General features: G+C 48.7%; 1 protein-coding gene across 4 annotated transcripts in view; it reads right to left on the bottom strand.

The window, feature by feature from the left end:
* LOC147124570 (ras-specific guanine nucleotide-releasing factor 2-like) overlaps positions 1 to 25,428 on the bottom strand; it is a 361,280-nt gene that overhangs the window by 231,338 nt on the left and 104,514 nt on the right. For all 4 annotated transcript variants that reach the window (XM_085989546.1, XM_085989542.1, XM_085989537.1 and 1 more), the window contains exon 5: positions 8,927 to 9,180. In XM_085989546.1, coding sequence (XP_085845672.1) covers positions 8,927 to 9,180 — 254 coding nt within the window. The remainder of the gene's footprint in view (positions 1 to 8,926; positions 9,181 to 25,428) is intronic.

The raw sequence follows: 25,428 nt of genomic DNA on the forward strand, positions 1-25,428 counted from the left end.
ATACAATGAAAACCTCCTCACTAGACTCACTAGACTCTTCCTCCTCTTGTATGTAATTTGCCCGCTTTGTGTACTTCTCCCTCCCCCCTTTTGCATGCTTTGCCCCTTTAGCACTGCTTCTCTCACTCACTGCCCTTTTACAGACTTTCTTTAAGTGCCCTATTTTTCCACAATTGTGGCACTTTGTCTTTGCAAACCTGCAGTCCTTTGCATAATGGCTCATCCCGCCACATCGGTAGCAATCCCCAACCCCGACTGGTGGACTTTTCGCGCCAGCTTCCATCTTGAAAACAGCTCCTCCCACTGGTTTACTCCATTTCTCCTTGCTCATACTGTTTAAGTCCTTAATGTCCTTGTTAGCCGTCTCCATGGCTTGTGCTTTTTTAAGTGCCGTCTCAAACGTTAATCCTTCTTCTGACAGCAACCTTTGCTGTATACTGTCGTCGTTAACTCCGCATACTAGTCTGTCCCTTAACATGACTGTGAGCGCATTTCCAAAATTACAGTACGATAGCAAAATACTACGGATGTTGGAAATCCGAAATAACAACAGAAAATGCTGGAAAAACTCAACAGGTCAGGCAACATCCGTGGACAGAAATTTGAGTTGACGTTTCGGGTCGAACCCTTCTTCAAAACTGGAAAGAAAAGATGGATCGGAGGCAGGGCTGCGATCGGACAAAAGAATAAAAGAAACAAAAGAAGTAAAAAAGAGACAATGAAAGCTGTTAGAAGCTAGACGAGATGGTAATAGGCTGAGATTAGGTGTGAAGTGTACTGGCAGGGCAAGAGATAGCTGCCAGGTGTGAGAGCGAAACAAAAGGAAAGGGGGGGGGAAGGAGTGGAAAAATTACAAGAAAAAATGAAATAGGGGCCGAGGTTATGATCTGAAATTGTTGAACTCGATATTGAGTCCAGAAGGCTGCAGAGTGCCTAATCGGAAGATGAGGTGCTGTTCCTCGAGTTTACGTTGAGCTTCCGTGGAACAATACAAGAGGCCAAGGACGGTGAGGTCCGAGTGGGAATGGAGCGTTGAATTAAAATGACAGGCGACCGGAAGCTCGGGGTCACCCTTACGGACTGAACAGAGGTGTTCCGCAAAGCGGTCACCCAATCTGCGTTTGGTCTCCCCAATGTAGAGGAGACCGCATCGTGAGCAGCGAATACAGTATACTAGATTGCGAGAAGTACAAGTAAGTAAATCGCTGTTTCACCTGGAAGGGGTGTTTGGGGCCCTGGACAGTGGGAAGGGAGGAGGTATAGGGACAGGTGTTACATCTCCTCCGCTTGCACGGGAAGGTGCCAGGCGAAGGGAAAGGGCTGTTTGGGGTGATAGAGGAGTGGACTAGGGTGTCTCGGAGGGAGCGGTCCCTGCGGAATGCTGAAAGGGGAGGGGAGGGGAAGATATGGTTGGTGGTGGGATCACTTTGGAGGTAGCGGAAATGCCGGAGGATGATCCGTTGAATGTGGAGGCTGGTGGGGTGAAAGGTGAGGACAAGGGGAACCCTATCGTGGTTCCGGGAGGGAGGGGCAGGGGTGAGGGCAGAAGTGCGGGAGATAGAACTGACTCGGTCGAGGGCAGTGTCAACCACAGTAGAGGGGAATCCTCGGTTGCGGAAAAAGGAAGACATGTCTGAAGCACTGGTGTGGAAGGTGGCGTCGTCGGAGCAGATACGGCGGAGGCGGAGAAACTGGGAGAATGGAATAGAGTCCTTACAGGAAGCAGGGTGGGAGGAAGTGTAGTCCAGGTACCTGTGGGAGTCAGTGGGCTTGTAGTGAATATTGGTCGATAACCTATCCCCAGAGATGGAGACGGAAAAGTCGAGGAAGGGAAGGGAAGAGTCAGAGATGGACCATGTGAAGGTGAGGGAAGGGTGGAAATTGGAGGCAAAGTGAATGAAATTGTCAAGTTCGGGACGAGAGCAGGAAACGGCACCGATACAGTCATCAATGTATCGGAAAAAGAGGTGAGGGAGGGGACCCGAGTAGGACTGGAACAAAGATTGTTCCACATAGCCCACGAAAAGGCAGGCATAGCTAGGACCCATGCGGGTACCCATGGCAACACCTTTGATTTGGAGGAAATGAGTGGAGTTAAAGGAGAAGTTGTTCAATGTGAGAACAAGTTCAGCCAGGCGGAGGAGGGTAGTGGTGGATGGGGACTGGTCGGGTCTCTCTTCAAGGAAGAAGCGGAGCGCCCTCAGGCCATCCGGGTGGGGGATGGAGGTGTAGAGGGATTGTACGTCCATGGTGAAAAGGAAGCGGTTGGGGCCAGGAAACTGGAAACTGTTAAAGTGGTGGAGGGCGTCCGAAGAGTCGCGGTAGTAGGTGGGAAGAGACTGGACAAGGGGAGAAAAGATGGAGTCAAGATAGGAAGAGATAAGTTCCGTGGGGCAAGAACAGGCTGAAACGATGGGTCTACCAGGGCAGTCCTGTTTGTGGATCTTGGGAAGGAGGTAGAAGCGGGCTGTGCGGGGTTGGGGAACTATGAGGTTGGTGGCAGCGGGGGGAAGATCTCCAGATGAGATGAGGTCAGTGACAGTCTTGGAAACGGTGGTTTGATGTTCAGTAGTGGGGTCATGGTCCAGGGGGAGGTAGGAGGAGGGCTTTACTGGTTTTAAATAAGAAATGTGACTTTATTTAAATGGATAGAATCATAGAATCTTACAGCACAGAAGGAGGCCATTCAGCCCATCTTGCTTGTGTCAGCTCTTTGAAAGAGCTGATCAATTTAATCCCACACCCCAGTTTTTTCCCCCTAACACTGCAAAATTAGTCCTCTTCAAGTACATGTCCATAGAGTCATAGAGTCATAGAGTTATACAGCACAGAAAGAGGCCCTTCGGCCCATCGTGTCTGCGCCGACCATCAATCCCTGTCCAGTCTAATCCCATTTTCCAGCATTTGGTCCATAGCCTTGTATGCAATGGCATTTCAAGTGCTCATCCAAATGCTTCTTGAATGTTATGAGGGTTCCTGCCTCTACCACCCTTTCAGGCAGTGAGTTCCAGATTCCAACCACCCTCTGGGTGAAAAAGTTCCTCCTCAAATCCCCTCTAAACCTCCTGCCCCTTACCTTGAATCTATGCCCCCTTGTTATTGACCCCCCTACTAAGGGGAAAAGTTCCTCTTTATCTACCCTATCTATGCCCCTCATCATTTTGTACACCTCAATCAGGTCCCCCCTCAGCCTTCTTTGCTCCAAGGAAAACAACCCCAGCCTGTTTAGTCTTTCTTCATAGCTGAGGCGCTCCATCCCAGGTAACATCCTGGTGAATCTTCTCTGCATCCTCTCCAAAGCAATCACATCCTTCCTATAGTGAGGCGACCAGAACTGCACACAGTACTCCAGCTGTGGCCTCACCAGCGTTTTGTACAGCTCCATCACAAACAGCAAGGGTCCCAGCACCGATCCCTGAGGTACCCCACTGGACACAGGCTTCCAGTCACAAAAGCAACCTTCGACCATCACCCTCTGCCTCCTGCCACTCAGCCAGTTTAGGATCCAACTCGCCAAGACACCCTGGATCCCATGGGCTCTTACCTTCTTGACCAGTCTCCTATGCGGGACTTTGTCAAAAGCTTTACTGAAATCCATGTAAACCACATCCACAGCATTTCCCTCATCCACACACCTAGTCACCCCCTCGAAAAATTCAATCAGATTGGTCAGACATGATTTACCCTTGACAAAGCCATGCTGACTATTCCCGATTAATCCTTGCCTCTCCAAGTGGAGACTAATTTTGTCCCTCAGAATTTTTTCCAATAATTTCCCTACCACAGATGTTAGGCTCACTGGCCTGTAATTCCCTGGTTTATCCCTGCTACCCTTCTTGAATAATGGTACTACGTTAGTTGTTCTCCAGTCCTCTGGTACATCCCTGTGGCCAGAGAGGTTCTGAAAATTTGTGTCAGAGCCCCTGCAATCTCCTCCTTTGCCTCACACAACAGCCTGGGATACATCTCGTCCGGGCCTGGGGATTTATCCACTTTTTGGCCTGCTAAAACCGCTAGTACCTCCTCCCTCTCGATGCTAATATGTTCAAGTATGTCACAGTCCCTTTGCCCGATTTCTATGTCTACATCGTCTTTCTCCATAGTGAACACAGATGCAAAAAATTCATTTAAAACCCCGCCTACATCATCTGGCTCTACACACAGATTGCCACTTTGGTCCCTAATGGGCCCTACCCTTTCCCTGGTTATCCTCTTGCCATTAATATACTTATAAAACATCTTAGGATTTTCCTTTATTTTGCTCGTCAGTGTTATTTCATGGCCCCTCCTCGCCCTCCTAATTTCTTTTTTAAGTATGCCCCTGCACTTTTTATACTCCTCTAGGGCTTCCTCCGTCTTTAGTCTTTTGTAACTGCCAAAAGCCCCCCTTTTTTTCCTAATGCATTTTTGTATATCCCTTGTCATCCAAGGTTCCCTTTGCTTGTTGGTCCCACCCTTGACCTTTACAGGAACATGTTGGCGTTGTACTCTCTCTATTTCCCTTCTGAAAGTCTCCCACTGCTTTGATGTGGATTTTCCTATAAGTAGCTGCTCCCAGTCCACTTTGGCCAGATCCTGCCTTATCATATTAAAATCGGCCTTCCCCCAATTTAGAACCCTTATTTCTGGGCCGTCTTTGTCTTTTTCCATGACCACCTTAAATCTCACCGAATTATGGTCACTGTCGCCAAAATGCTCTCCTACTGACACTTCCACCACTTGCCCGGCTACATTCCCTAGAATTAGGTCCAGTACCGCCCCCTCTCTTGTAGGACTTTCTACATGTTGGCTCAAAAAGCTCTCCTGGATGCACTTTAAGAATTCTGCACCCTCTAAGCCTTTCACACTCTGACTATCCCAATTAATATTGGGGAAGTTGAAATCCCCCACTATTATTACCCTATTATTTTCGCACTTCTCTGAGATTTGCCTACATATCTGTTCCTCTATCTCCCCCTGACTGTTTGGGGGCCTATAGTACACTCCCAACAAAGTGCTTGCCCCCTTTTTGTTTTTAAGTTCTACCCATATGGCCTCATTAGAGGAACCCGCTAATATATCATCCCTCCTTATAGCAGTAATTGATTCCTTAATTAATATTGCAACACCCCCTCCCCTTTTACACCCCCCCCGTCTCGCCTGAAGATTCTATACCCCGAAATATTGAGCTGCCAGTCCTGACCCTCCCTCAACCATGTCTCCGTGATAGCAACAATATCGTACTCCCATGTGTTCAACAACAACTTCAGTTCATCCACCTTATTTGCAAGACTCCTTGCATTAAAATAAATGCCTTCCAGCCTTGCCATATTCCCTTTTGCCTTCACATATTTGCTCTGCCTTCCCAGCTGACTTGTTTTTTCCTCCGTATTTGGCTGTAAATCACCCCCTACTATAGTTCCACTCTGTATCCCATCCCCCTGCCAATTGCCTTTTGTTCTATCAAAACCCCTCATTATCAAAACCCTTCAAAGCTTTGGATACCTCTATTAGGTCTTCCCTTAACTTTCTCTGCTCTAAGGAGAACAATGACAGCTTCCCCAATCTCTCCATATAACTGAAGTCCCTCATGCCTAGTATCATCCTAGTAAACTTCCTCTGTATCCTCTCCAAGGCCTTGACATCCTTCCTAAAGTGTGGTGCCCAGAATTGTACACAATACTCCAGCTAAGGCCTCACCAGTGATTTGTAAGTGTTTAGCATGACTTCCTTGTTTTTGTATTCAATGCCCCTAATTATAAAGCCAAGTATCCCATATGTTTTCTTAACTGCCTTATTAACTTGCCCTGCCACCTTCAAAGATTTGTGAATATGCAGTCCCAGATCCCTCTGCTCTTGCACGCCCCTTGACAATGGCCTCTAGCAATGTTCCCTGTAAGCTGCACTGTGTTCTGCGTGACCTGTTTCTTTTAATGCACGGTCCTTTAAAATTTCTGCACATGTGCGGTACTTACAATGTAAAAGCCGGTGAGCGTCCTGCGTGAGACCTTTCAGATTACTGCGCAGCCGTGCATGTGCACACCTTAGCGGAAATATTGGTCTCTAGTAGTTTTCTCACCTCTGATGTTAGACTGATTGGCCTGTAGTTACCAGGTTTATCCTCCTCCCCTTTTTTGAACAGGGGTGTAACATTTGCAATCCTCCAGTCCTCTGGCACCACTCCCACATCCAAGCTTCTGCTATCTCCACCTTAGGTTCCCTCAGCAACCTAGGATGTATCCTATCTTGACTGGGTGGCTTGTTAACTTTGAGTGCCAACCTATTTAGTACCTTCTTTCTATCTATTTTTATCCTATCCGATATCTCTACTCTCCCACTCCTCTACTGCAACATGAACTTCATCCTCTTCTTTTGTGAAGCCAAATGCAAAGTACGTATTCAGTACCTCAGTCATGCCCTCTGACTCCACAAGAAGATTTACATTTTGTCCCTAATTGGCCCCACCATTCTTTTAACTATCCTTTTACTTTTTATGTTTTATAAAAGATTTTTGGGCTCCCTTTTATGTTACCTGCTAATATTTTCTCATACTCTCACTTTGCCCTTCTTATATCATTTTAAAATTTCCCCCTGCACTCTGCATTCTGCCTGGTTTTCTATTGTATTATGTACCTGACATTTGTCATAAACCTCCTTTTTCTGTTTTGTTTTAACCTCTATTTCCTTTGCCATCCAGGGAGCTCTAGCTTTGGATGTTCTATCTTCCTTCCTTATGTGAATATGCTCGGTTTGTACCTGAATTATCTCCATTGCTCATTTCCTGTTTTCTTGGCCAATCTTTATTTCCAGTCCACCTGTGGTAGATCCCTTCTCAAATCACTGAAATTGGTTCTCTTCCAGTTGGGTATTTTCACCTTCGAGTTTTCTTTGTCCCTTTCCATAACTACTTTATATTATGATCATTATTACCCAGATATTCTCCCACTGAAGTAGGCTCCACTTACCCTTCTTCATTTCCCAGAACTAGATCCAGCACTGCTTCCTTCCTTGTTGGGCTAGAAATATACTGAATAAGAAAGTTCTCCTGTACACATTTTAGGAATCCTTCACGCTCCTGCCCTTGAAACTTTTTCTTCACTAGTCTATATTAGGATAATTGAAGTCCCCAATATTCCTGTTCTATTATTTTTACATTTATCTGAAATTTTCCTATATATTTACTCCTCTATCTCCTTCTCAGTATTTGGGGGCCTATAGTAAACACCCAGCAATGTAACAGCTCATTTTCTGTAATTTAACTCTAACCAAATAGATTCAGTCTTTGAACTCTCTAGTATATCGTCTCTCTGTAGAACTGTACTGTTATCCTTGATCAACACTGCCACCACCTCCCTCTAGTATATCGTCCCTCTGTAGATCTATACTATTATCCTTGATCAATACTGCCACCACCCCCACCCCCTATCTCTTTTCCTTCCCTATCCCTCTTGATTACATTGTAGCCAGGAATGTTTAGTTCCTATTCCTTGCCATGTTTAAGCCAGGTCTCCGTTATAACCACTATATCATAAGTCCATGTGGCAACTTGCGCCTGTAGCTCATCAACCTTATTTGCAACAGTCGGATACCATTCTTAAAAATAAAAATAGTTCAAAATATTTAAATGGTTTGTAATCTGTGTAACTCGTTTAATCATAAATGTCACTCCTAATATTTAACCAGTGCTAACAGCTCTGCATCTGTTCAAGTCCAATATGTGCTGATTATGTCTTTATATATAGATATATAGAAATACTTAAAGGAATATGGAAATAGGTCATTCGGCTCAACCAATCAGTGTCAGCATTTACCCTTCACACGAGCAAATAGCCTTGTTCCCATAGCCCTTATACCTTTGCCTTTATTCACCTCTCCAATCTAATCTTGAATGGTTTCTGCCTCAACCACTAATCCTGGAAGTGAATTCCACAGCCTCAGAACTCTTTGCATGCCCTCTATTCTAAATCTCTTACATTGAATCTTGTATCTATAGCCCCTCGATGTGGGCCTCTCAACCACTGGGAAGAAGAGTCTGCCTTTAGCTATCCTCTCCTACCCTTTTATACTTTTAAACACTTCTATCATATTGGCCCATAATTTGTGCTGTTCTAATAAAAAAAACAAGTTTCTTAAGTCTTTCTTCATATTTGTATTTCCTCATGCCAGGCAGCAACCTAATGAATCTGTGTTGTACCCTCTCTAAAGCCTCAATATACTTCATATAGTGTGGAGCCCAATATCAGTACTCTAACTGGGGCCTTATTAAGGTTTCATATAGACTCATCATTAGCTCTTGTCTTTTAGATTTCAGCCTTGGCTCAGTGGATAGCACACTTACCGCTAAATCATAAAGGCTGTGGGTTCAAGCCCCACCGCCGAAACTTTAACTTCATAATTCTTAAGCAAGACTTTGTCCTGTGAAAAGTCTGGCAGATAATCAGAGTAGCATGTGGGTAAATGAAGTCTTTACTGTACATTGACACAATGATAATGACATACTTAGGAGGCTGTTTGTTCTCGTAAACATGTGACAACCTTTAAGAGAAGGTACTTATTCCAAAAATTATTGGACAAAATTTATTTTTTTTGTATTCATTTACGGGCTGTGGGTATCGCTGGCAAGGCCAGCATTTATTGCCCATCCTAATTGCCCTTGAGAAGGTGGTGGGGAGCCGCCTTCTTGAACCGCCACAGTCCGTGTGGTGATGGTACTCCCGCAGTGCTGTTAGGTAGGGAGTTCCAGGATTTTGACCCAGCGACGATGAAGGATCGGCGATATGTCAGAATGGTGTGCGACTTGGAGGGGAAATTGGAGGTGATGGTGTCTGCTGCCCTTGTCCTTCTAGGTGGCAGAGGTCGCGGGTTGGGGAGATGCTGCCGAAGATTAGGATTTCTGCTTGGGTACAAACAAATATTTCCATGATGACATGAGTCCTTTGCTAAATACCTGTTGAGAAAAATGCTGCTGACATCATCGTGACTGATAGGGGGCTTCTTTGAACTGGCAGCCATCCTCAGAGGCCTCAGAAAGCAGTTGACCAGGATGTACAGCTGCTGCACATACTCCGACTCTGCTTCCACCATGTTGAAGACTATTTGGTTCCTTTTCCTCATGCTCTCTGCATGGGGAGAGCAGATGTAGTCCTGAACAATCGTCTTCCATTTCCTTCTACACAGCCAGCCCCTCATGAAACTCTGAACCTATAAGTAACAATGACGGGAAAAAAATAACAAAGGTAGCTGAAGAAGTGTTTGCAATTGCACACCTAGACAGAATAATTCTTCGACAGCACAGACCGGCACGATTACTTTATTTCACAGAATGACTAATTATACTTTTGCAGCATCCTTGACTGGTGCTCCGTAACATTACAAACGTAGCATCATCTTATTTTTGTCACTGAAAACATGAAATGTGGAAACGATTAAATCTCTTGTAATTGACACTTTTGCTAACAACTTTCATTTCAATGTTATTGTACTGGCAACCAGTCAGGAAATTTTAAAGGAGTATTTTCTAAACGTCTGTAAAGTTAAAGGAAGAAGTATTTGCCACAAGCTTAGGGAAAAAACGGACATGAGTCTGAAGCAGGGAACCGTTAACAAATAAAGGGCTAGAAATTCCGTGCATTTGCGCCTCTCATTAACGCCCCCCCCCCCCCGGGGCGCTAACGGGGCGCAAATGACTTTTCGCCTGGGTGCAGTGCCGCTAACAACTCCCGCTAAATTCAGCGGGAGTTTAGTGGTGGCAGTAACCAGTAGTGGCCCGCTCCGCTGCACAGGCGATGACGACGTCGTCACCGTGCACAGCGCCCCATTGTCACCCCGCCTTCAAAATTGGCCCACGCCCCCTGAATCTGCGCCGGGCGATGGCAGCGACCGATTCAGGAGGCGGGAACAGAGCAGCAGGAGGCTCGCGGGGTGCTAACTAAAGGGGAGGTGGCGGGCAGGGGAAAAAAATTGGACGACTTACTTGTCGCGGCCCGTTGCGTCTTTGAACGCTGGCACAGCATCCCGCTACCCGGTGGTCTAGGTAGGGCCCTGCAGAGTTGTGGGCTTGGGCCCTCCCCTTTAATGAGGGGAAGAGTCCTTCCATGCGGCAGCTGAATGTCTTTGTCTGAATTTCGTCTCTGCTATTTTAGAGGAGCCAGATTCAAATAAATGAGTCAATGCCTCCAGTAAATATTGGAGAAAATAATTTCAAACAAATGTGTTAAACGTTTTACGTTTGGATCACTTAGGGTTAGTTTAGGACCCATATGAATTCAAACTGATTTAGGAGCTGATTACACGGTGAAGTCATGTTCAGTGCAATTTTTATTTGTCAAGGATACAGCTGATTATATGCAATATTAGATCTTAACAATTCATTCTGTAGCTTGGTGTGAATCTTACTAAGTATATGTATTGGGCTAGAAATTGCAGTCGGAGGCGTACCTCCAGAGTACGCGTCCAACCTGCAAAACTTTTACGAACCTACCGCCAGGCTCCCAGGCTGCGGAGAGTTTGGGTCTCGGGCCTCCAATCGTACGCCTGCGTAAAGGCCCACGGATCCCAGGGATGCAGGCAGTTCGGAAGCGTCCCTGGGCTCACGTGGCCCTGGTCCTCCAATCACAAAGGAGCATTCCATTACAATCATTTATGAAGAGAATCCCCAAATAATTATACCATGTACAGAATTCTAATAAATATAAATGTACTGAATTTCAATTTTATTCAAAAGTCCCTTCATTGCACCAACTTCAATAAAAATTTAATTTTTTGATAAATAATTTTAAACATCTTTAAAATAGGCCAATATTTACATAAACTAATTTAAAGTGTATGGGCAAATAGCCCAACTCTGCGCCAGCAAAACAGATTTTCCATGCGGTTCGGGTGATCTGGCAAGGCGTACCTTGACAGATCGCAAGTTCCGGATTCCACGCACGCACAAACCCGGAGATTGCAGGGCCTTTCAAATGGATTACGACAGCGTAATCTCAAGGAGACCACAATTTCAGGGCCGTTATCAATGAAAGGAAATGCTGCAATATTGTTTGATCCACTAGGTGGAGTGCTAGCCAATCGAGTGCAGTATTTTAGACTTCCCTGTGAAAGCGAATACTAGCTGGATCCATGCAGCCTGCTTTATTTTCATTGGGCTTACTCAGACTGGTTGCTGAAGTTATTCGTAAAGTTATTGGGGACCAAATTCTATTGCCATATACATCAGTGCAGTTTGTGCTATATTCCACACTTCACCATGTACCGTCTTTGGTATGTGTCACTTTATATACTGATAGCACATCATCCTTTTTTATGTTAGTGGAACATGCGTGATCCTTATTGGGAAATTAAATACTAAATACACAGGCAGCTATGTTCACATCAGGGGAATGGTCAGAGTTGTATAGCCGATAGTTGCGAAGCAGATAAGAAATTTGTTTTAAACATGGTTGCTACCCAGTTTTGGGCTGAGCAGTCTTGTTTTCGAATGATCCATCTATCCACTCGTCAGTGTCCCACAACTGTTAAAAAAAACTTGGGGCCGGAGATTGCTGAGATCCCACTTTGCTGCCGGATGTGCAACAGGGTGGGACTGCTCAGGCCATTGACCCCATCCCAAATCCAGGGGGCAGCAGCCTTTTAGTATTTGTGGTGGGAGATCTGCACCTGTAGAGGAGCAACTGAGGTGCCCACTCGGAGGTGTTGGTGAAAAATCAGAGCAGCCCTCATCCCCCCATCAGTGACATCATCCGAAGACACGGGATCAGTTGTCACATGTACGCTAGTGATACTTAGCTCTACCTCTCCACCACTTCTCTTGTCCCCTCTACTGCCTCCATGAAGTCAGATTCTTTGATTGACATCAAGTCCTGGATGAGTTACTACTTCCTCCTTGGGAAGATTGAAGCCATCAACTGCAACTCCGGTCACTCCCTTTCCACTGACTCCACTTTCTCGGGCTGAAGCAGACCATTTAGCAATCTTGGCATTCTATTATAACCCTGAGCTTAAACCCCATATCATATCCATCAACATAACTGCTTACTTCCACCTCTGCAACACTGCCCGCCTCTGCTCCAACCTCAGCTCCATCATTGAAACCCTTGTGGCGACACGCCACCACTGGACACAATCCGCTCACGGCGGTACGGACAGTTTAAGCAGACGCCCCCAACCGGGGGCCCTTTCCTCCAGCAACTTGTTTCCCGCAGGGACAGGCTGCCGGGAGCACTTCCTGTCCGGGGAGTATTTAAGTCAGGCGCGGGCTCTTCCAGTTCCTATTTTGCCATGAGGCTGAAATAAAAAGCTGTTCTGATTTACTAGCTCTGGTCTCGACTCCCACATTTGCCGCGGTATCTCAACACTGGTGACCCCGACGCTCAGGACGAATCCTAAGCTAGCATGGCGGATACAAACGCAGTCACGGTTAAATTACCAGACTTTTGGGAAAACTTGGCCGAAGCCTGGTTCGTTCAAGCCGAGTCCAGATTCCGGCTGAAAGGCATCACAGGCGACACCACGAAGTACGACTACCTCGTCTCCTCGCTCACGTACGCTACCGTCCCCAAAGTTTGGGCAGCGCTGCAGGACCCACCACAGACTGGCAAGTACGAACATCTGAAGGCTGCGCTCCTTAAAAAATTTCAAACGTCCTCTTACCAGCGCCACTGCCAACTCCTTGACCTCCCCGGTCTCGGTGACGCTTCACCATCAGACCTGCTTTCCCACATGCTGTCCCTCGCGGACGACAAGCCCCCCGGCACCCTCTTTCGCACGCTTTTCATTCGGCAGCTTCCCGCCAGCATCCGCCCGCTCATTGTGGAGTCCGGCTCCACGGACCTGAATGACATAGCAGAAAAGGCCGACCGGCTGCTCTCTGCACAGTCCGCGTGCGACGTCACGCCCGACCTCGCGGCAACGACCACGCGGTCTCCCCGGCCCACCAGGCCCGCCCGCCCTACCACTCCGGGCCACTGTTACTACCACACCCGCTTTGGCACTAAGGCCCAACGCTGCACGCCACCGTGTACCTTCAATTCCCCCCCCGCACCGGCCCCCGCGATGGCCGTGGGGCAAAAGGGGCCTCTACTGTACGTCACTGATGACAGAACCAACCGCCGATTTCTGTGCGACACAGGGGCCCAGCACAGCATCAACCCCGCCTCCACCCTCGAAATCCAACGCGGCACACGAGGTATCACGCTGGCCGCCGCCAATGGCTCGGACATCCGCACATATGGCACCCGCATGGTCACGCTCGACCTCGCGGGCCGCCGCTACCGCTGGGAGTTCCTCACCGCCGAGGTCCTCTGCCCACTCATCGGTGCCAACTTCCTACGCGCCCACGGCCTCCTTGTCGACATTCCGAGGCACCGCCTCGTCGACGCCAACACAATGGCCACCATCCCCGGCGCCTTTACCCCGGACCGTTCGGCCGGCCTGACGACCTACTGCCTCGCCAGGGCCGTGGACGACTACTCGGCACTCCTAGCCGAGTTTCCCGCCCTCACCAACCCGACCTTTTCGGCCAAAGCCGCCAAACACGGGGTGGAGCACTATATCCCCACCACCGGCCCTCCAGTTTCTGCCCACGCCCGCAGGCTCAACCCGGCCAAGCTGGAAATCGCGCGGGCCGAGTTCGCCACCATGGAACAACTCGGCATCCTTGTGGGGACTACCGCCGCCTTAACGACGCCACCACCCCTGACCGATACCCGGTGCCTCACATCCAGGACTTCTCGGCCCGACTGGCCGGACGAACCGTCTTTTCCAAAGTCGACCTGGTGCGCGGTTACCACCAAGTCCCCGTACACCCCGCGGACATCCCCAAAACGGCCGTCATCACCCCATTCGGCCTGTTCGAGTTCCTGAGGATGTCCTTCGGCCTCAAGAATGCAGCCCAGGCTTTCCAGCGCCTTATGGACTCGGTCCTGCGGGACCTGAACTTCCTATTCGTCTATCTAGACGACATTCTCGTGGCCAGCTCCTCCAAACAGGAACACCTCGAACACCTTCGCGTCCTGTTCGGGCGCCTAGCCCAACACGGGCTCATCCTCAGCCCGGCGAAGTGCCAATTCGGCCTAACCGAGATCGATTTTCTCGGTCACCACATCACCCCTGCTGGGGCCGTCCCCCTGCCCAACAAGGTGCAGGCCGTCCAGCAGTTCCCCCGCCCCACAACCATCAAGGGCCTCCAGGAGTTCCTCGGGATGGTGAACTTCTACAACAGGTTCATCCCCAGAGCTGCAGCCCTCATGAAGCCCCTATACGACTCCCTCCGAGGTAAATCCAGCAAGATGGCTATAGCCTGGACCACTGACACGTCAGCCACCTTCGATGCCACCAAAAACGCGCTCGCCGACGCCACTCTGCTCGCGCACCCGAGGGCCGACGCCCGGGTCGCGCTCACCACCGACGCCTCCGACCACGCGGTCGGGGCCGTGTTCGAGCAGTGGGTTAATGACGCGTGGCAGCCACTTGCCTTCTACAGCCGCCAACTGCGCCCCCCGGAGGTCAAATACTCCACTTTCGACCGCGAGCTTCTCGCGCTCCACCTGTCGGTCCGCCATTTCAGGTTCCTCCTGGAAGGCCGCCCCTTCACCGCGTACGTGGACCACAAGCCACTCACATACGCGATGGCCAAGCACACCGAACCCTGGTCCGCTCGGCAGTAACGCCAGCTCACGGCCGTGTCCGAGTTTACCACGGACATCCAGCACGTCTCCGGTAGAGACAACGTTGTCGCCGACTGCCTTTCCTGTCCCGCCATCTGCGCGAATCACCTCGCGGTCGACTACGCGCAACTAGCAGCGGCCCAGCTCACGGACCCAGACCTCCTCTCGGCGGCTACCAGCCTGCCAGGGCTACGCCTAGCCAAGGTCGCGCACGGGCCCGAAGCCAAGGCAGTTACTTGCGACATCACACTCAGCCAACCCAGGCCGGTCGTCCCTGAAACCTGGCGCCGCCGCGTCTTTGACGCGCTCCACGGGCTCTCCCACCCGGGTTCCCGCGCGTCCGTCAAACTCCTCTCCCAGCGTTTCGTCTGGCGCGGCCTCAGCAGAGATGTTCGGACTTGGGCCACCTCCTGCCTCGCCTGCCAACGGGCTAAGGTACAACGGCATACAAAAGCACCCCTGGGAGACTTCGAGGTACCCAGCCGTCGCTTCGACCACGTACACGTCGACATCGTCAGGCCCCTGCCGCCATCGCAAGGCCAGACTTATCTCCTCACGATGGTCGACCGCTACACACGCTGGCCTGAGGCAGTGCCGCTGACCTCCACCACCACAGCCAACATCGCCAAGGCGTTCGTTAACACCTGGGTAGCGAGGTTCGGCGTACCGGCCGACATAACCTCCGACAGAGGCGCCCAGTTCACCTCCGAACTCTGGACGGCCACAGCACGCAACCTCGGTGTGATGCTCCACCGAACCACGGCGTACCACCCGCAGGCCAACGGGCTTTGTGAACGCTTCCACCGGTCACTCAAGGCCTCACTCCGCGCCAGCCTGCAGGACAGTACCTGGACTGACCGCCTACTGTGGGTACTACTAGGCCTACGCACCGCGGTCAAAGAAGACCTCCAGTCCTCGGCAGCGGAGTTAGTCTACGGACAACCGCTGCGCGTCCCAGGCGAATTCCTTCCGGAGGCTACCACGCCTTGGTCGGCCGACCAGCAGCGGCTCAACTTTTTCTCTTCCGCTCAGCAGTTCGCCCCACTTCCGGTCAACCGACACGGCGAACTCGCACCTCACGTTCCGCCAAATTTACAGCAGGCGCGCTTCGTCTTCGTGCGACACGACGCGCACCGCGGACCCCTGCGACCCCCGTACGATGGACCGTACGAAGTACTACAAACCGGGGACAAGGTCTTCAAGCTGCGACTCGGCGACAGGGTCGAGACAGTCTCCATCGACCGGCTCAAACCAGCACACACAGAACCAGGGGAACAGGTCCCCGTGGCCCGGCCTCCAACTAGAGGCCGTCCCGCCAGCAAGCCAGCACAGCCGGGGGCGAACCACCAGGCCCCGCCAACTAGACCGGCGATCACGCAGAGCCGCTGCGGCAGAACCATCGACCACCGTCACGACTCGTCCACTCCTCCTAAGCGGATTCTGGGGGGAGCTCTGTGGCGACACGCCACCACTGGACACAATCCGCTCACGGCGGTACGGACAGTTTAAGCAGACGCCCCCAACCGGGGGCCCTTTCCTCCAGCAACTTGTTTCCCGCAGGGACAGGCTGCCGGGAGCACTTCCTGTCCGGGGAGTATTTAAGTCAGGCGCGGGCTCTTCCAGTTCCTGTTTTGCCATGAGGCTGAAATAAAAAGCTGTTCTGATTTACTAGCTCTGGTCTCGACTCCCACGTTTGCCGCGGTATCTCAACACCCTAAGGTTTTGTCACCTCTGGGCTCACCTATTCTAAGCCTCTCTCTGCTGGCCTCTCATTCTCCACCCTCCATTAACTCCATATTGTCCAAAACTCCTCCCTTCGATACATCATTGGTGACAGAGCCTTTAGCCACCCCTGTCCCAAATCTCTACACCCCTCTCTCCCATTTGTAAGAACCTTTTCAAAACCTATCTTTGGCCCTTGGCCAGCCCTCCTAACCTCTTCTTGGCTCGGCATCCGTCTTCATTACACATGTAAAGCACCTTTGGATATTTTTTACATTAAAGATGCTATATAAATGCAAGTCATTCTTGTTGGTCTTTTTTGTATCTTGGTACAGAAGGCTACATTTTGCAACATATAGGGATAATTTTACAAATCTGTGCTGGTAGAGGGGAGCCTCACCTGCCAGCAGGACATATCAGAAATTCAAATTGTAGTGTATGTGCCTTTAAGTCAGAACTACTTTTTACAGCTCCTGTATACTGTAGTACCGGCAGTGACCACACCGGTATATAAGCTTTGCGCATGCCTCTGTACCCCAGTCTAGAGATTACCCTCCTCCAGTAAAGACCTGTTATTTGTTAATGTACAGCATCCGTGTGATTATTTATCCACTGAACCACTGATCTAACAGTGGCGACGCGTGTCGATTCAAATCTACCTGCAACATAAAAGAAAAAAAAAGTCGAGGCCAGGAACACGGGCGTCGACCACGACCAACCGCCCAGCAGTCAGGCAGAGATCCAACTTCGCTAGGGAGGCTGTGGAGAGCCGGGCTTGGTTCCCCAGCCACAACGAGCAGTGAGAGACCGACGACAGGTCCAGCGCAGACCCTTCCCGAGCAGCGGCGGCTGGAGCCGACCGACGGCAGAGAGAGAGCCGAGCAGCGTCGACGGGGTAAGACAGAGGGTGAAGAGCGCAGGGCGCAGCCGGGGGTTGAACACCGAGCGGCGTCGAGGAAAAATAAAGCAACCGGAGAGAGAGAGGGTAAGAAACAGCCGGGTTCTAGACTGAGCGGCGTCGACAAATATCAAAGAAGAACGCGCAGAGCACAGCCAGGGATCACGGGCTGATCAGGAGCCGCGGAGAAGCAGGGAGAGCGTGGGAGACGCCACTGAGCCGCGGAGAAGCAGGGAGAGCGCGGGAGACGCCATTGAGCCGCGGAGAAGAAGGAAGAGCGCGGGAGACGCCATTTTGAGAAGCCGCAGCGGAGAAGAAGGGCGAGCGCGGGAAGGAAGGAAAGCGCGGGAGACGCCATTTTGTGTTAGCGGAGAAGAAGGGGAAGCGCGGGAGGCGCCATTGGTGATAGTTAACGCACAACCAAGGATGCCGAAGAGTGGCAGTATCTCTACGTTCGACAATGAAGTTGAAGATTGGGTGACATATGTGGAACGTATTGAGGTGTACTGCAGGGCGAATGAAGTGCCAGATGCTAATAAAGCACTGGTTCTGTTAAATTCCATGGGTGCAAAAACTTATGGGTTACTGCGAAATCTAATAACCCCAGAGAAGCCGGTAAACAAGAATTTTGAAAGCATAGTAGAAATCCTACAGGACCACTTAAACCCCACACCGCTGCTGATAGCAGAACGATTTAAGTTCCATAAAAGGAACCAACACAAAGATGAAAGCAATGCTGAGTACCTAACGGAACTGCGCAAGCTATCGAAATACTGCCAGTTTGGAGCGGGACTAGCAGACACGTTAAGGGACAAGTTTGTGTGTGGGCTACAAAGTGAAGGAACCCAGAAACGGCTTCTATCAGAAAAGGACCTTACGCTGGACAAAGCTTTCAGTATGGCAGTATCACACGAAGCAGCCGCAAGGGGCGCTGCAGAGATACAACGGAGACCGCAAGAATACGGCACCAACGAAATGACCTATGGAACAGGGAAGTGCTATCGCTGCGGCAGAACAACACATGACCAGAAAGATTGTTGGTTCAAGGACCAAGTGTGCAGACAGTGTGGGAAAGCAGGACACATAGCAAGAGTCTGCAGGTCTGGGAAGAAAACCAACAGTAAGAAATCTCCACAGGAGAAGTACAAAAAGGTACACCAGGTGATGGACAGTGGTTCAGACGAACAGAAAAGTGACACAGACTCCGGAAGCAAGGAGCTGGGTTGTCTGAAACTACATAATGTAACCGAAATGGAGGATCACCAGACTATCTAGGTTACACTCAAGATAGACGGAGTCCAAGTGGAAATGGACACGACACAGGGTCAGCTCTAACAGTCATAAATCAAAGAGACTACAAGCGGCTATTTTCACACATACCCTTGAAAGCTACAGAGATTGTCTTGAAGACGTATACGGGCAAAAAGTCTACCCCAAAGGGAAAATAAGGGTGAAAGTGACATATAAAGGCCAGGAAATACCTAAAATGGATATATATGTATTGCCAAATGGAGGACCACCACTGCTAGGACATGAATGGATCTGGAAGATACAATTAGATTGGCATTCCATACAGGCACTGAAGGTTGAGGCCAAAAAGGATGACGACGTCACACCTGGACGACTGTCAAAAATGCTAACTGACGCAAAAGAAGTGTTCCAGGAGGGACTAGGAACACTAAAAGGAATAACAGCAACAATTAAAATAGAGGAAAATGCAAGCCCAAAGTTTCTGAAGGCCAGACCAGTGCCTTATGCGATCAGACCAGCTGTTGAAGCAGAGCTGGAAGGGTTGGAACGTTCAGGAGTACTGTCCAAAGTGGACTGGAGCGAGTGGGCTACACCCATCATTCCTGTAATGAAGAGGTCGTTCAGTAATACGCCTGGGGAACCAAAGAAGGTCCGCATCTGTGGGGATTTTAAGGTGACAGTGAACCCAGTCCTTCACACGGTGCAATATCCACTTCCACGTATTGAGGATATTTTCGCCTCGCTATCTGGTGGTAAACGCTTCACCAAAATTGATCTAGCCCAGGCGTACTTGCAAATGGAGGTAGAAGAAGCTTCGAAACATTACCTTACGATCAACACTCATAAAGGTTTCTATCAATACAACCGGCTGGTGTTTGGAGTAGCCTCGGCTCCGGCTATCTGGCAAAGGGCGATGGATCAGGTCCTGCAAGGGATTCCAGGGACCCAGTGTTATTTGGACGACATCTTGGTCACGGGCGAAAATGACGGTGATCACCTCGCTAACTTGGAGAAGGTGCTCACCAGATTAAAGGAGTATGGGCTACGAGCTAATCGCCACAAGTGCGAGTTTTTCCAGAAACAGATCTCGTATTGCGGCCACGTCATCGATGAAGAGGGGTTACATAAGTCCCCTGACAAGATTGAGGCAGTAGTCAAGGCTCCAGCACCGGAAAATGTGTCACAACTGAAGTCATTCCTCGGGCTGGTAAACTATTACCACAAGTTCTTACCAAATTTGTCTACGGTATTACACCCGCTGAACACCCTACTGCAAACAGGGGTACCATGGAAGTGGGATGACGAACGTAGACGAGCTTTCCAGAAGTGTAAAGAATTGATCATATCAAAAGAGGTGTTGGCCCATTTCAACCCAGCACTACCAATTCGTTTGGCATGTGATTCATCACCCTACGGCATTGGAGCGGTGCTGTCGCACAAATTCCCAGACGGGTTGGAGAGGCCAGTAGCCTTTGCGTCTCGGTCACTAACCTCAGCCGAGCGCAACTATGCCTAGATTGACAGGGAGGCCCTCAGCCTAGTATGGGGAGTAAAAAAATTCAACCACTATCTGCATGGGCAGAAGTTCACCTTGCTGACTGACCACCAACCACTTGTCTCCATCTTTAATCCTAAGAAGGGCGTGCCAGTAATGACTGCACAGCGGTTACAAAGATGGTCCCTGTTTCTAGGGGCGAATCAATATGAAATAGAATATAAAGGCACGAAACAGCATGGGAACGCTGATGGGCTATCGCGCCTGCCACTGCCTATTGTGGAGGAAGCACCAGCAGTGGACCCTATCGAGATATTTTATTCGTCGATAATTGAACGATTGCCAGTAACAAACACGGATATAGAGAAGGAGACCCGCAATGATCCGACGCTGTCACAGGTATATGAATTGACGGTGAGAGGATGGCCAACACATGGCGACTCACTGTTGCCAGCATTCTCATCCAGAAGAGAACAGCTGTCAGTATGCCAGGGGACAGTGATGTGTGGATCCAGAGTGGTGATTCCACCCAAGTTAAGGGAGAGAGTGCTAAAGGAGCTACATGAAGGTCATCTGGGGGGAGTGAAAATGAAAAGCCTTGCTAGGGCTTATGTGTGGTGGCCGGGAATCGATCAACAAATCGAAGACCTAACTAAGAGCTGCTTAGGATGCCAGAAGGTCCAAAATGCACCACCACATGCCCCTCTACACCCATGGGAGTGGCCCTCCTCTCCATGGCAACGGGTGCACATTGATTTCGCTGGTCCATTCATGGACTCAATGTTCTTAATAGCAGTGGATGCTTATTCAAAGTGGCCTGAGGTGATAAAGATGTCTTCAACCACTACAGAGAAAATGATTGCAGTCCTACAGACCATATTTGCCAGAAACGGGTTGCCAGAGCAGATCTGCTCTGATAATGGACCACAGTTTGTGTCCGACGAGTTCCAAAAATTCATGAAAAGGAATGGGGTAAGGCATTACACATCCGCCCCGTATCATCCAGCCACCAATGGATTGGCTGAGAGGTTCGTACAAACCTTTAAGAAGGCGATAAAGGCCATGTGCGACGAGGAAATTCCACTACAGCATAAGATGGACAATTTCTTATTAGCCTACCGAAACGCGACACATGCAGTTACCAACCAGACCCCGGCCATGATGTTCTTTAACCGAAGGTTGAGATCTCGTCTGGACTTGCTCAGACCAAATGTGCGAAGAAATGTTGAGGACAAACAATTCCAGCACATCAATGAGAGGCCGACAAAGAGCTTCAATGTAGGGCAACCAGTCTTGGCCTGTGACTATCGAACAGAGAAGTGGCAACCCGGAACGCTATGTACAAGGCAGGGGCCATTAATGTACACAGTGGATGTCGGGGAGAACATTGTGAGACGCCACGTCGATCAGATCTTAGCGTCACAGGAACGCGTCAACCCCATGTCTCGAGTACCTGGGGATGAACCCGACATACCGGTAGCATCTACTTCAGACCCAGTAGCAGTGGAACCCGATGAACTACCCGATGAAAAGGGGTCAGAATCGCCTCTGCACCAAGAACAAGAACCTCTGGAAAGGCGCTATCCCGAAAGGGTCAGGAAGCCGCCCCAAAGACTGAATCTATAAATGGACTTTTGTTATTTAATGTACATGTAAAAATGTAATTGTTATTTGAATATTAAGGGGATTATTATTAATCTAAAAGGGGAGGAATTGTAGTGTATGTGTCTTTAAGTCAGAACTACTTTTTACAGCTCCTGTATACTGTAGTACCGGCAGTGACCACACCGGTATATAAGCTTTGCGCATGCCTCTGTACCCCAGTCTAGAGATTACCCTCCTCCAGTAAAGACCTGTTATTTGTTAATGTACAGCATCCGTGTGATTATTTATCCACTGAACCACGGATCTAACACAAGTGTGCACTGCAAATGGGCCAACAAATGTGGGTAACATCTGTCCAAATTTCTAAAATGCGCACAAAATGGGCAAGGGTCTCTGCTAGCAGCAGGCGTCATAAAATTACCTTTTATATGTTAACCACTATTTCTAAACCAGCTTGTTAAATGCACATAATTAAAAACATTAATTTTCTTCTTATGCTTGCCCATGCATGTGGTTTTGTAGATGTAATGTTAGTCTCCTCCTGCTTACTGAGATTAGACTGTGAATGGATTCAATAAACATGGTGATGAGATTGAAAGCAATCTGTTGGAATATCAGTGCAATGGCAGGTGTGATTCCAATCACCTCATAAAGCTGTTCTTACCCGTTTCCCACATTCATATCTTCATACGCCAAGTTGTCTTAAAGGTCTGGCAAACACTTTGGGTGGTGAAATTCAGCTTGGGCAGTACGGCAGAACAGATGATAGCATCGGCAGCCCGTTTTAGATTCCGCCAAGTCAATAGAGAGGAAAATCAGGCGGAGTGTAAAACAGGTTGCCGATGCGCTATTGCCCGTTTTGCGGTGCTGCCCAAGACAAATTTCACCCCCAAAGTGTTTGCCAAATGTTTGTCTGTTTACTAGCAATGCAATGATGGTAAGCCACGTTCAAGGGCGTCATTTGCGTGTAATGTTACTCTGACAAACATGATGCAGAGCTCTTTAGTTCTTCTGAAATAAAAAAGATTTACAAAACTCTTTTTCAGGAAGACAATTGACTTCCCCAGCCTAAAAGCCAAAGGCCTTTGTCTGTCTCTTGAACTCATTTGTTGGCTGGCTGAGTCTTATCAGTTCTTACCCAGGGCATTAGATGAAGTGGCATATGTAAACAGGAAAAAATAAATAACAAAACCAGAATCAGCTTGATTCAACAATGCTGATAGTGTTCGATGAAGTAGGGTGGGAGGAGGCTCGTGTGGAGCATAAACACCAGCATAGACAAGTTGGGCCGAATGGCCTGTTTCTGTGCTGTAGATTCTATGTAATTTTAGGTAACTTGGCCAAATTGTGCCTCCGGATGGCTGGATACATCACAGCCCAGTACGTGCAGCCCTTCCAACTAAAGGGATTTGAGCAGGAACAAATACAGATGCCAACACTGAAAATTTCAACATACTGAGAGTTATATCTCTGTGAGAATGGGGGTCCGGGGGCTATGGTCAGAGGGGTTCATGTGAAGAAGCACTACAAAACTGTACAAGCTTCAAAGAATCCTGGTTCAATGGCTAGAGGGCCTTCTATAGCAGAAAGACTCTGAGATCAGCAAAGAATATTCCAAAGCAGCTAAAGAGATTTCATGATCATGAGGAGAAAGACCAGGGAAAACAAAGAAAGGTCAAACAAATCAGCAACAAAAATTCTGAAGATCAAGTAAAGATGAGTGATCAAGAGATAGAGCAGGGGCGTATCTCAGGTATGGATAGCAGTTTATTACCACCATTTACTTAAAAATAATAAAAATTTAACATATTGGCCCGGAACTTGCGGTCCTGATGACAGCGAACTGGCAGCATTCACCATTTCGCCTTTGAAACTGACAGCAACTTCAGGATTTAGCGCATGCGCAGCCTAAAGCGGAAATCCTGAAATTGCGGCCTGTCATTCACTGCTCCTCCACAGGCTATGCTGTGGACCCCCTCCCTCCCCAGAGCCGGCAATCGGTGAAATCACTGATCTGACGGAAACTTCCCCTTATCCGAACAAATATCGCTGTTAGAAGCCCCATAAAAAGTTAGACCCATTCAAATGAGGTGTAACTGGGTTTTTAACAGAGATCTGAGTAATAACTATTGATAAACAACTGTTCTGGCTCTGAAAAACTAATTTTATATTGGTGGAATGTCAAATTTCTGCATTCAGTTAAAAATTATTAGATTTTAAAATTTAATTTTTTTTTTTTTTAAGTTTGTTCCTGATATTATGTCCGTGTATAATTGAGACACGGACTGCAGGAGTTGATTATAACAAGTCTTTACTGAATGGAGACAACCTGGAAAACTGAAACTACAGAAGCCTGCTAGGGCCTTTTATACAGGGGTGGTCACTGCCGGTACTGCAGTCTGAGACCAGTTATTCCCTTAAAGGTACATACACAACAATTCCTCCCCTTTTAGATAAACAGTACATAACATTCATTTAACAACTAAATAATAACTAATTACAATTACAATTACGGTTGCTAGATACATTGGTTGAAGTTAAGCAATTATAAGTTCAGTCTTTGAGGAGGCTTCCTGATTCTGTCTGGATAACGCCTCTTTGGGATATCAGGTTCTTCTGGCAAGGTTGAGTCGGGATCAATGTCGTTGTTTGGTTCGTCTGCTTCCAATACCACCGATTCTGCGGTAGATGCAATTGGTACTTCGGTTTCATCGTCAGGTGTATCAGATCGTGGTGTGGAGTTGACGTTTTCCAGTGACTCTAGAATCTGGTCAGCATGGCGTCTTACAATGCTCTCCCCAACGTCCACAGTATACATTAGAGGTCCTTGCCGTGTACAGATCGTTCTTGGCTGCCATTTCTCTGTGCGGTAGTCCCGGGCCAAAACTGGTTGACCTATCTTAAAACTCCTGGTCGGCCTTTCATTCATATTCTGAAACTGCCTGTTCTCCACATCTCTTCTGACGTTTGGCTTAACCAAATCCAAGCGGCATCGTAGTCTTCGATTGAAGAACATCATGGCTGGAGTTTGGTTGGTAACTGCATGTGTCGCATTCCGGTAGGCAAACAAGAAGTTATCCACCTTGTGTTGTAGGGGTATATCTTCATTACACATTGCCTTGATAGCCTTCTTGAATGTTTGAACAAACCTCTCGGCCAATCCATTAGTGGTTGGATGATATGGGGTGGATGTGTAATGCTTAACACCATTGTTCTTTAAGAACCTCCAGAACTCTTCAGACACAAACTGTGGTCCATTGTCAGAGCAAATCTGTTCAGGCAGCCTATTCCTGGCGAATATGGTTCGTAAGACTGTGATAGTTTTTTCTGTGGTGGTTGAGGACATTTTTATTACCTCTGGCCACTTTGAATGTGCATCCACCGCAATTAAAAACATCGAGTCCATAAAGGGACCAGCAAAATCAATGTGCACCCTTTGCCATGGAGATGAGGGCCACTCCCATGGATGTAGAGGGGCTTGTGGTGGGGCGTTTTGGACCTTCTGGCATCCTGTACAGCTCTTGGTCATCTCTTCGATTTCTCTATCGATTCCCGGCCACCACACAAACGCTCTGGCTAAGTTCTTCATTTTTACCCCTCCCAGATGACCCTCATGAAGCTCATTGAGCACTCTATCCTTCAATTTGGGTGGAATTACTACTCTGGATCCACACATCAAGGTTCCTCTGCACACTGACAGCTGTTCTCTTCTCGGCGAGAATGCTGGCAGCAGTGGTTCGCTATGTGCTGGCCATCCCTTCACCGGTAAATCATAGACCCAGGAGAGTGTCGGGTCATTTCGTGTTTCCTTTTCT

Source organism: Somniosus microcephalus, chromosome 1 (assembly GCF_052327205.1).
Source record: "Somniosus microcephalus isolate GS21.2 chromosome 1, FLI_Smic_1.0, whole genome shotgun sequence".
NCBI lineage: Eukaryota > Metazoa > Chordata > Chondrichthyes > Squaliformes > Somniosidae > Somniosus > Somniosus microcephalus.